Source organism: Siphateles boraxobius, unplaced genomic scaffold, assembly GCF_051911475.1.
Source record: "Siphateles boraxobius isolate OS27281-9 unplaced genomic scaffold, OSU_SipBor_1 25, whole genome shotgun sequence".
Classification (NCBI taxonomy): Eukaryota; Metazoa; Chordata; class Actinopteri; order Cypriniformes; family Leuciscidae; genus Siphateles; species Siphateles boraxobius.
In genome coordinates, this window is record NW_027508866.1 from 5,112,501 (window position 1) to 5,125,667 (window position 13,167).

Consider the following 13,167-nt stretch of genomic DNA (forward strand, 5'->3'; position numbering starts at 1 on the left):
TCAAAATCAGACAAATATACTATAAATTTTAGTAACAACAGTAATAATAACATTTACACAGAATATTTCCATTCAATATTTGTCAGAAATTCAAAAATTATTCCAGGAGAAAACTTTTTAAAAATGTCCATTATTATATTTTTTGAATAAAAATCATACAAACAATGACATTCTATTAAAAATATGTTTTACAATCATGAAATTCTTACACAAATCACATACCGGTTTGTGGCATCTGTGAGTAGATTTATAATAGTTTAACAGTGTTTCTGGGTCTAGCATACATAAAGACCAGACAGAGAGAAACGGTTAGAGTAATAAGTGACACTCGTGGAGTGCAGGTGGCTGGGATAGATTTGGTGTGCTGGGTCAAAGGTCACTGATAAACAGCTGTTGATTCAGCTCTGAAGAACACAGTCTCAGCACAACAGCTGAACTTTACCCCGCTCGGCGTACAAAACACTGACTGCACGTCTTCAAGATTACAAAACAGCTAAAGATTCGATAGCATGAAGACAAACAGAGAAGGAATAAAATACATTTTTAACACGAAAATAAAACAAAATGCAAAGTCTTTAAGTTGGATTGGATATATGTCTCATTTGTAGATTTGACCATAATCAGTTTGTTTTTTTAAATGAGTCAAAAAGCAGGTTTGCTGTATGAATATTAACTAAGATCAGTTAATGCTGTAGAAGTATTGTTAATTCTTAGTTCATGTTAACTAAGGTATTTAACTAATGTTAACTAATGAACTTTATTGTAAAGTGTTACCAGTGTCTTCCTAAACCTGTGAGTTTCTTTCTTCTTGAGGACAAATTCATTTCCAAGTAGGATTTTTAGCTTTTTTCTGGTAGTCTAGGATTGTGTCTAAAATGTATTTTCACAAAAGGGATCACATGACATGTGATTTAATCTATAGCAAAAACCAGCCTTGAAATCTGGAGGTCTTCAAAGGGCACGGACACAACTATTTGACTGAGCGTCAGTCTTGGCTAATCTAAACCCATAATGACCCGAACCATAGTGGTGTTATCTAGGCCATCTCATTATCTTAGGACACTGAATGTACATTGAAAGGTCTCTGTCCATGAGCACACAAAGCCACATGATTAAATCAGTGAACTCATTAGCTAAGGATTCCAAGCATGAGAGAAATTTAACACTTCTTTAGTGTGTGTGAAATATAGCCAGGAGTCGTCTCCTGAGATATCATGGATCACAATACATTCTTTACACTTTAATAATTCTTTGTCATTAAAAAGGTAATAAAATTGAAATCAAAATACCCATGATATTTAAGCATATAAAAGGTTACTCTTCAATAAATACAAACTGCAAGTTTCCTACCTCGAAGCTAATTCTCCAGTTTAAAATATGAGTACTTGTTTTCCAACCTTCTTAGACACCAGGATTTGAAATTGTCACTTTTTTATGTGATGTCATGATTTTCCTTTATATGGCTCGTAACATGTGTATGTGAATTATGTTTATGCTCAACATCAAGGCAATAGAACATCAAAACAAGGGTCTTAGAAGACAAAACACAGGGGAAATCCTGGCACCCCTACACATTTGAAGAGCAGATTCCAGACGCTCAACAACAAACCAAACCTCCAGTTGGGTGGTGCCGTGGAGGTGTAACAGGCCTAGGGATCCTTGAGTTGGAAGTGGGTAAAGAAACTGGGTAAAGAAACTGGGTTTCTTTACAGAGAGTTCAAAACAACCTCCATGGCCATGACAAGATAGGCAGAGAGTTCAGAAACAACCTCTTTGGATGTAAGAGGGTCGGTAAAGAGTTCAGAGACGGTCTTCCTGGTCGTATCCAGAGGCAGAGGTTTCAGGAATGGGTTACTTGTCCGTGACAGGACAGGTCAAGAGTTCAGAGATGGCCTCCTTGAAATACCATTAATTACAAGTGCGATTAAACAACAAAGTTGTCTGCACCGATAGGCTCGTAGTGCAGTTGTGCTTCAGGCGACCCGAGTTCGAGGCCCGGCTCGTGGACCTTTCCCGATCCCGGCCCCCTCTTTCTCTCTCCCACCTCACTTCCTGTCTAGCTACTGTCCTATCCTAATAAAAGGCAAAAAACCGCCAAAAATGAATCTTTTAAACAAAGTTTTTGTTTGTTCGTGTCATTGTTTTCTTAATTATGCTCAACATGTTCCCAGTCAGGGCATCTAATCAACTAATCAATAGATGGACTAACAATGCTTACTTGAGTTGAATATTAATATATTGCATGATGAAAGCGTAGTCAAGTTGAATATATGCTAGTGTAGCTTGTGCAATACTTATATAGGTGCGTGATTACGTGGATACCGTGCAAAGAAGTTCACCGATCACGTTAATTGCTGTTTGCGGCATCCAATAGACACATAGAGGCGGCTCATGACTCGCTCGCACTCGGTCGTCGTATCATTACTAAGATATAATGCCCCTTGAAACATAATATTCTAAACAGAAAGTGAAAATGACGATGAAAATTATAATTTTTGTACAAATATTTTAACATTTTTGGTACAACATTTCTGGCAAATAAAAAACCCTACTATTACAAAGGCATTGTTATGAATAAAACAAAAGTTACTTGATGGTAGGGAAGGTTACCAAGCCATGTCTTCATGACTCACTTCATGATATTCAAGCACTGCATCATTATTTGATCGTGGAGTGAAAACACAAACATGTTGTTGTCCAGGACAGATCGACCCCCTGTGTGTCGCGAACCCCAGTCTCCTTTGTTAAGTTGATTCATGGCTACACTGACCTTAATTATTTCCACCTGTCCTTGTTCTCTCTCCTCTCTCCTTTATATTCTCATCTTGTTCTCAGTTATTTGGTAAATCGTTCCCTAAGTTGGTCCGTCCTCCAGTCAGTCTAGCCTAATCTTGTTTTAGTCAGATTGTATTGACCTTTTGTATTCTGTAGATGTAGATTAACTCTCTAGTCCTGTCTAGTCTAGTTCTTGCCTAGTTCTGTTCTGTTCTTTTTTGACAATTCATTGTTCGATTTGCAAACATAATAATTTGCAGAAAAACAAAGCCTTTAAGACCAAGCAGAAGCCTCTGCAAGCGGGTTGCTTTGGCAGTGGGCGGGACTAATGTGAATGCTGTAATCCCATTGGCTATTGCTCACCTTTCACTGTTAATGCTTGAATTCAGCAAATGACTTCAGGAAAATAAGACTGATATTGGCCAACATTATCAAATGACCCTGCCCTGTTTGCACATCACAAGTTTCCAAATATTAATACAGTTAACTTCACATTGCAAAGGTATTGATACCCTTATTTAGAAATCAAGACAATAATCGGAATCACAAAAGGCTTGAAGCGACTGACATCAGTAATAGCAAATAGCCGACTCTGCACATTAAACAAATATTAACAAAAGTTGTTGAGAGAAACTGTTTTTTGCAATGTCCTGTGTCTACTCACCACAGACTGTTTTTCATCTGTATCTACACAACCTTGTCCTGTCTCATGCCAGTGGCATCAGGGTCAAGGGTTGGGCTTGCTAGGGAAGACATTTGCATGTCAACAGCAATTCTCCCCTTCACATACCACTTTGAATAAGAATAATATTCGAGCGCTGTCAGAAGGTGATTACCAGTGACAAATTAGGGTATGCTCATAAGATAAAGCTATCATACGACTTCAGAAGACTGTCAAATGGTCATATAGCGGCTGTAACGTTAGACAACGCAAAACAAAAACTTGCAGCAGCGAGGGGCTAAACTCTGAGAGATGGAAAACACTGTGACGCGCAGAAACTCAGTTCCACTCGCCGATCTCAGTTCAAGCATTTATTACACTTAATTCAACACATAAAATTACAACTGGCATGGCAGTTACCAAGTCATAAGATTGCTGGAAGTGCGCGAGTGCGAGTGCGGTCAACAGAAAGTGTTCGCTCCCAGGCTCACCCGCTCTCTCTGTCAAAGCCATAAAACCCAGGTGATCCAGTGAAGCAAACATATAGACCACTATCACTTCCGCCCAAACTGTGGTGGACACGCCCACCACCTACAATAGGAGTGCGGTGAATATTATGAATGAGACCATAAACATAGAACACATTGGAGACTTACGCTGGCTCCTACAGGTCATATGGACTGCTAAGATATTTTATGGTGATATTTGGACTTTGGCAGTCCCTGGTCCTTCCTGTTATATTGAAAAGGCCAAACATGAAGGTTTTACTTTGAAGAAAAGTCATGTCGTAAGGGCAAGTAATGAAAAATAGGATATTTAAAAGCAGCATGAATAACATGGGATGCCTAAAGTTATTGCATTTCATTGTGTGTCAACACAGCATATCAAAATAACAATAATAGGTATGTGGTGTTGCACAGGTTACTTATTATTAGGGCTGTAGTCAAGACTACCTTTGTCGAGTCCAAGGAAAGTCCAAGACCAGGACTAGTCGAGTCCAAGTCAAGACCAAGTCCAAAGAGGTTCGAGTCCAAGACAAGACCAAGTCCAGGACAGAAAAAAAAGTCTTATGCACGACATTATCAAGACAATCATTTTGGGTTATTATTTGTTGATCTAAAAGCAAAAACAGTGTCAAAACACCCAGGATTTTTAAGTTTTGACATTCCCCTTTATATCATATAATCTTCTAATCTAAAGAAAACAGAATGATGACATATGGTGATACCTCATAATAGCAGTGTTTCAGTGTGGATCTGAAAGCCGCATCCAGATAGCCCCTCATCACAGGCCATTCTTGAGACTCGCCCTCGAGGGGCAGGTTTATCAATACACCGTTCTGCCGTTCGGTCTGTCCCTAGCACCCGTACATTTACGAAGTGCATGTACACGGCGCTTTCGCCCCTGAGACTCTGGGGAGTGTGCGTGCTGAATTACCTCGACGACTGGCTGGTTCTGGCGCAATCGCGGCTCACACCAGAGCAAATAGGCGGCTTTTATGTGTGCTTACTGCGAACATGATAAAGACACCTGGACTCGGTTGAGACCAAAAGCCATATTTGGCAAGACCAGTGGCCGAGACAAGTCCGAGTCCGAATACCAGCGAGTCCGAGACAAGTCCGAGACCATAGAAAAACGGTCTCGAGTCCGGACTCGAGTCCAAGACCGGACTCGAGTACTACAGCCCTACATATTATACATAGCACATAGTAAAATGTATCTTTTCGAAGTTGTAAATAAAACAAAGATTGCAGTATAAGAAAATACCATTTAAGTTTTTTCCACGAAAATGTTACTTTTCATTTAATGTTTTACTCTCAATTTCTTTGTAATTGTTTGAGAAATTTAATAGCAATTTCTGAGTGAAAAATTGTTTCAATATCCATATTTTTATTGTAAAATCACCCATTAAAAACATCTGAAGCACGCCAATAGTCCAGGCCGGGTCTATTTTTGGGAGTGCTTTTCAAGGTAGATTGACTCGAGCAAATTACTATGACAAGTAAACCGAAAAGGCCACCGAAACCCACTTTTACAACACAGAGTCATCAGACAGTCAGGTGATTATTACTGGTTATTACTTTAACAACAGTGTTCATCTAAAGAGGATTATCACTCATCAGAACATGGCAGAAGGTCACCTTTACTCTACAGTAATCCATCTGAATGAATATAACCGACTGAAAAGACAGTGCAATAGAGTAGAGAGACCCTAATTGACCTTTGTGTCTGAGGGAAAGCCACAAATCATAAATATTGAGTAAAACACAGTCTAGAAATAAGAAATCTAAAAGGTCAACAGCCAAACAAACAACATATTTACTCACTATTCACTGCTAACTCGGTACTAACTAATACTAACAAAGAAGAGAGAGTATTTCAAACAAAAGTCATTATTGTCATTTAATATTCTCAATCCATCACAGTCCAGTAAGAAAACAACATCCTTTGCCTTTCCTCAAAAGCAACAATGAGTTTCTGATGACGGACTGAAAATCATCAAACAGCACAATCAGTTGAGCCTGATCATGTGACTTCACAAAGCAGGAGCTCTTTCTCCATCCGTGTACCCAATGTTTTGTACACTTAAACACCCTGATGCTTTTTCGTGGCTCCCAAACATTGACCCACGCACATTATGAAAGTTATCAGGGTATGTGTCACAGTAGAAAGACAAAGAGACAGAGTTAAGCTAAGAACACTAAACACTATTGTAAAGTTTTCAAATGCCAATATGTATGACAGGTGTATGAATGCTAAATGTTACTATAAATTTAAACTGTATCCATATCTGTTAATGTGCATATAATGTAGTGCAATATGTGTTTTATTGTGTATATTTAATGTGAATGTGTATTTGTTTTGCAGTTGTAAGCAATGCAAGTAATGCCCTCTGAATGTATTGCCTTGAAAAAGAATGAAGAATGATGTTGTCGTCTGAAGCCCAGCTCTTGATAAAGCAGTTTAAGCTAAGAGCAGCATGACGGTGTTGAATTACAGAGAGTTACTCACTCAGTGCGTAGAGGGACAGTGTGATTCCTGCCAAGCAAAACCCCTCGAAGAAGCGCAGGGTGCTGAACATCGGGACGTTGACAGAGAAGGCCACTGTCATGCCGAAAAGTAGCATGAAGAAGACGGACAGGATCAGGACCGGGTGCCTTCCAAACCTGAGTGTTAGAAAAGGCAAAATTAAGCATTTCATCAAAAAGAATTTGCAGAATGGTGTATACCGAGTGGTTTAACTGGTTTTGCTTCTGGGACCAGAATTTACATTCGATCATATCATATGACATTAAGTGATTCAACACAGTAGCATTGTTTGTTGTACAAAAGCCAATAAACATCATTAGGGGGAGCCCACTCAAAAATGACTTATTCACCCTGGTGTCGTGCTAATGTTAAATTCTGGACTGGCAATCATATTTAAATGCAGGACTGTGAAATTCATAATGTTGATGTATTACAATATTGCCTTCTAGTTCACTTTGAGCAGTTTAGAGCGGGTCTATGATATAAACAATCACCCAGGTGAGATTTACAATGTTATAAATATCGCTTAGTGTGATTGTAGTGTATGTTGGTCATTCCTGCAATTTGGGGACTTTTGAGCTTGGAAACTTTAAAAAAAAAATGTTGGTGTTTCATAATAGAAGGGACATGTGAAGAGTTTTAAAAGTCAAAGAGATCAAGCGTAACCATCTACACCGTACGATTTATAGAAACTTTTTAAACAAATATCTGACATAAATAATCAATTCTGCAGTTCTTACAAACTCGAATTAATATGGATAATACTTTTATTGCGCACATGATTCATTACATTTACAAAAAGTAATGTTTTGCCACACAATACTTTATAAAAACACACTTTAAGTGGCTACTTCTTACTCTTGTACAATTGTTAAACTCTGAATATTTATCATTTTATTCATGTGCACATTAGCATCATATCTCTGATTAAACGTAATCTGACCAATCTTGGTGTGTGTTATGACAGCCATGATCTGAGGTTACCTGCACAGTTTCGGTGCAGTGCCACCTAGTGATCAGGAGACATGAAAAATTGCTTTTTTTGCTTATAACTTCTAAACAGTTTGCCCAGAAATAACAAAACTGGCCTCTTTAGATTTGGTGCAGCATATTCCCATATTGGCCATTTTGGGCGTCGGCCATTTTGAATTTTGTCATAAGATGCTTTATGTTTATGTTTGACGAATGCATTAATGTATCGTTATGAAACTCTGGATGTGGCATCGGCACCAATGTACTCGAAGAGTTTTGAGACAGCACTACCTTGTGGTCAAAAATTATAATGAAATCTTAAAAAATGCTAATAGCTTTTGATTTGTTTTGTCTATTGTAATAAAACTTATGATAGTCTTAATAGATTCCTTGGGTCATGCAGAGAACATATAGCCTATACCAATTTTGCCATAGTCGGCGAAACTTCCTGCCCGCAATTTAGATAATAATTCATTTACTTTTTCAAACTCCTCCTAGACCATTGGTCCCATTTGAACCAAATTGGAGTCAGATCAACTTCAGACCACATCGGCAAAATGGATTTCGTGTCAATAGACAAAAACGCTATAATTTAACACATCAACAAAGCAGTGGCATGATGCCAAAATGATTCTGAGGCTTTATCTCTGCCATGTTTTGGCGAATTGACACCAAACTTTCCTTGTGTCATTGTCACCTCATTCTGACCACACCACATCAATTTAGCCACAGCGCCACCTACTGGTCAAAAGTAATAAGCAATTAAATAATTTCCCTAGTGATTCTATTTAAGATTTTTAAACCATTATAATGAAAATCCTCTAAAATGTCTTAGATTACTCATTGTTGCAGTTAGACTGATGCTTGCACAACTTATCGTTCCTTCTTTGTGCTTAGCCCCGATAATTGTTGCTTGCAGCTATATTTACTTTTTTATTGTGAACAGATTGTTTTTCCTCTCTATAAAAAAACATTGCCTTATGCTTGTCTTCTTCAAATTAACATTGCTTGGGAAATAATCATATACTATATTGCAAATATACAAGTTGTAAGGAAAGTTAAGACACTGTTAGAATAGTTGGTCCCATGTTGATGGCACTGACGGTGAGACAATGTACCGTATGTCTACCAGCATAATGAAAATGACTGTGACCACGAAGTCACAAATGCAGCAAATACGCTTGCACTCTTTTAAAATGAGAAACATTTGGAAACAATCAAGTATTTCTCCTAAATGTAGAAGACCATAAAATCAGCTCTTTAATATGAGCTCAAGTAGTTCTCAGTACCAGTTTCAATACCACAGCTATATTAAAATAATAATAAAAAATACAAATGTCAATAAAATATTGGAACTATTTAGCTATTTTATTTTCATATTTGAACATAAAAAAATATTATGCTAGATCTATTTTGACATATCAGATGTTTCCCCATCCATTTTTATAGTTATTACTATGTCAATCATTGTGATTTGGGATTCAGTCCTGCATTTAAATATATTTGTCACCGCCAACACTTTGCAGTATGTAGTTGACAACATGAAAAATAAAACTTTTATTCAAATTACGAATGGTTTATAAACAGAAGGAGTGCAAAGAGAGCTCTCTTTATAAACACTGAGCAATCAGTTCAGTTGATCGTAAATCACTGTGCTTTGCGTCAGCACCTCACTTTTGACTTCATATATCGCTCAGATGTAAATAAAACAGGCTGTGTGACACAACGGGGAAGGATTACTGTGAGAGGCAATTTGAGGAAATGGAGAAGTTTCAATTTTTCTAAAATCAATCAAATTAATCCATTAAATATCTCTTTCACATATGGCTGTAGGTTGTGCAGCTAGTAAACATACCACAACAATTATGACGTCAAAATAGTTTTTGGAAATCTGAAGTAACTAGAAACTCACTTAAAACACAAACTTTTTTTACACTTACTCAAGTAATTATTAACATTATAATTTTACTTTTACTTCTGGTTACTCTATCCACCTCTATCATGTTTGGGACACAGTGTTATAATGAAGAGAAGTTACTCTTTAATGCATTAATATCTGAAAGAAAATGAGTTTTGACTAAAAAATATAAGAAAGTAAGACATACTCACCAATCAGCCAAAACTCCCAACACCAAGTATCCAAAGATGGAGCCCACCAACAGGGAAAACTTGGCAATGTGAACGATCCAGGCGGAGTCACACACTAGATCCCACTGTTGGGACAGACAGAAAAATGGGTTATTATTCAAAACATTTCAACCTTTTCTGTCACCATAGGAAGAAACATAATTATTAAAATGTGCCATTACTTTTAAGAATTTGGTGGCTCTAATTCGTTTTTCTTAACCACCGTTTTTTTTTAGTGATGCACTGATATGAACATTTTGGCCGATACGATAACCGATAACTCTTTATATTTGAAAGCTGATAACCGATATATTGGCCGATAAATCTAAATTCAAATTTTTATGTAAAAAATGGTCATTTTTGAGAGCCTGATTACAAAAACAAAGGTCTCAGCATTAAAAGACATGTCCCAAGCACACAATAATAATGTTCTCATTATAATTTTATGTAGCCTATATGACAGACTTGTTCTGCACATGTTGAACAGTGCGCATCTGAAGTGTCTCAGCTGGAGGAAATAATACATTATTTATCGGATTTAATATATTGGCCAAATTTTCTTATTGGCCCGATATCGATAACATTCAAAATGATCATATATCGGCCAATACCGATATATTGGCAGATATATCGTGCATCCCTACATTTTTTTGTTGGTTTGTTTGAACTTCAACATGATTGAACTTCATTCAGAATACTTTTTTTTAAAGCAAGAATAGGTGGTATACTTACAAACACCATACAAACACATACAGACAAGCATTAAAAAAAATATTCACAGGTGTGTTTGTCACCCATAATGAACCCAACAGGAAGTGTTTGATAGTGGGGAGTTACCAAGATAAGGTGAGTATTTGGCACGTCATGTGATTTCAACATAGCGGACATAGTTGGTGGTTGTTTACAGGCTCTAGTCTTTTTATTTGTTTGTTTGTTGTTTTTCTCTCACCTTTAAATTGCATTAAAGTAGTATTTCATGTCTGTTTCAACCATGTAAAGCCTGACATATGAAATAAAAAATTGTGAGATAAAAAAAAAGTTGCATATATGTTGTATGTTTTATATTATATTTGATACATTAGGTTTGTATGGCTCATATATTATGATAAAGTGAGAATATGAAACTCAAACTCCAGGAGGAAAAAAACAACTTCATTCAGAGACACATATTTGATGCAGATGCTGATATTTATGAGGCCAAAAAGTTGAAAGTCTGATGCTTGTAATGCAAATCAATGAGATCTTTATAACAGTATAACAGATACTTACATAAAATGCATATAAATATCAATATCGCCAGTTATATGTCTTAGTAAGATGATTAAATGCTTAGTTTGTATAGTCAAAGCTCTGTTGTTTTAAAACATACAATGCAATGCAAAACAGTAATGATTGAGAGATGAACAAATAAACCTTCCTCGAAAGCCTGATGATCATATTTGATACTCATGTTGTGTCTGAAGTCTCTATAATCAATTAAAATGAAGCTGCTTCAGTCCAGTAAGTGTTCATCTTGAAATATTACTAACAATCAAAGTTATTCGGTAACGCTTCATTTTACAGTCCTGTTCCCCATGTACATACTATGTACTTATTATAGTAATTACAATAACATGGTAATAACTAGGTACTAACCCTGAAACTACCCCTAAACCTAACCTTAACCCATGTACTTACCTCTTATTACCCAGTACTTTCTTAGGTAAGTACACTGTAAGTACATGTGAGTTAATGCACTGTAAAATTAAGCCTTTCCAGTTATTCTTGTTTACATTTGACAAATAATATCAAAGACACGTGAACCACAATATGTATATAAATGTTATATATTTTACTGACTAAAATAGTCTGAACTATCAGTCATTTGTGTGACAACTATCATTGTGTGTGACAGGTTTATCAGTGAAGTTTTGTTCATGTTGATCTTTAGAGGCCTTAGAAACAAACTTTAGTGAAAGCACTGACACAACGACACACAGACAAATCACATTAACACTCACAGAACAGTTGAAAAAAATAACCATTTCCCCTTTTTTCTGAAAACCACTGGCTACCAAAAGCACAAAAAAGGCCAAACCCTGTCAAATCTCCACAGTTTGCACTTTGATATGTTGCACAATTGCTCTATAATGCTGAACAAATGTTTCCAAAGCAGGCGTCCAGCGAGACAAAACTCATATCACAATTTCTAGAGGAACCAAACTGGCTCCGCTAGCTGAAGTGTGTTTAATCCGAGCGTGTGTGTTTCCAGCTCCACAGACACAAAGAGAAAGCGCTCTCCTCTATTGTGTGATGACTGAGCCACGCCCGTCACATGCTTCAGGATTAAACCTCACTCACACACATTACTCATTGGCGTCACCATACAGTTTCATTGTCTTCTTCTGTTTGGTTTCTTTGTCATGGCTGAGTTCTAGTTCATAGTTTGTTTCCATGGTTTCTGATTAGTTACACACCTGTTCCCTGTTTCTCTGAAGCGTTTCTATGGCAACACTATCAACATCTAAATGAGGTCAGGTGGTTCAAGTAGGAGCTCTCAGAAAATTCCCAGTTTACCGGTTATAATTACGAGTTCTGCGAGGACGCGAACGCTAGCTGAAATGTTGATGTTCACTGTTCAGTGTCATTAAAGTTTGCTGTGTTGATTAAAGTCTCTTTGTATCGATCGTTCTGTTTTCATTTAAACTACACGCAACCATGACTGTCATACAGAATAGGTCATTTGTTGTGTTTTTTATTCTTCTTCTTCTTTATACATATTTTGTAGTGACTAAAACAACTAAAAAAGGTTTTTTGGATTGCATTCACATAGAAGTGTAATTTACTTTAATAATACTATTAATTAAAATGCTTGATTTAGTTTATGTTTTAAAACTAAACTTTTACCATGATAATTTCTATTTTTACATGAATATTTTCATATTTAACTATAAACTATTTTGTCTAAAAATTGCCATTGCATGAAAAATACGTAGTCAAAATTTTGATGAAATCTGCTACTCAATTAATTGGTAACAAAATATTTAAACTTTTTTCAATTAGCAAAAAGATTCAATATTCAGTTTCCAAAACACTCTGTGACCCCGACCTTTCACCATTTAAAACCTGTCAAACGTTTGGAAATATTGCAAATGTTTTTATATTTTTGATATAAGTCTCTTCTGCGCTATATCAAAATTATATTTTTGATATAAGGCTGAAGTGTAATTTATTCCTGTGATCAAAGCTGAATTTTCAGCATCATTACTCCAGTCTTCAGTGTCACATGATCCTTCAGAAATCACTATAATATGATGATTTGATGCCCAAGAAACATTTCTCATTATTATCAATGTTGAAAACAGTTGTGCAGCTGCTTCATATTTGTGTCGAAACAATGATACCATTCGAACATTTGTGGTAAGAGAGAAAAGAGAGAAAATAATACTTCTGTTCATCAAGGACTTATTCAATTGTGACAGTGAAGACATTTATAATGTTTCAAAAGATTTATATTTAATAAATGCTGTTCATTGAACTATTCACCAAAGAATCCTGAAAAAAATGTAAGCAGCAAAAACTGTTTTCAACGTTGATAATATGTATGTGTGTGTGTGTGTGCA

The 13,167-nt window shown here is 36.4% G+C and overlaps 1 protein-coding gene across 1 annotated transcript in view; it reads right to left on the minus strand.

The window, feature by feature from the left end:
* The window catches only part of slc22a23a (solute carrier family 22 member 23a), a 30,074-nt gene extending 20,427 nt beyond the window's left edge, over positions 1-9,647 (minus strand). Inside the window, exons 1-2 of the mRNA XM_077242129.1 lie at positions 9,548-9,647; positions 6,449-6,603 (exon numbers count right to left, since the gene is read on the minus strand). Of these exons, the coding sequence (XP_077098244.1) occupies positions 6,449-6,563 (115 nt within the window). The 5' untranslated portion in view covers positions 6,564-6,603; positions 9,548-9,647. The remainder of the gene's footprint in view (positions 1-6,448; positions 6,604-9,547) is intronic.
* Positions 9,648-13,167: the final 3,520 nt, after the last annotated feature.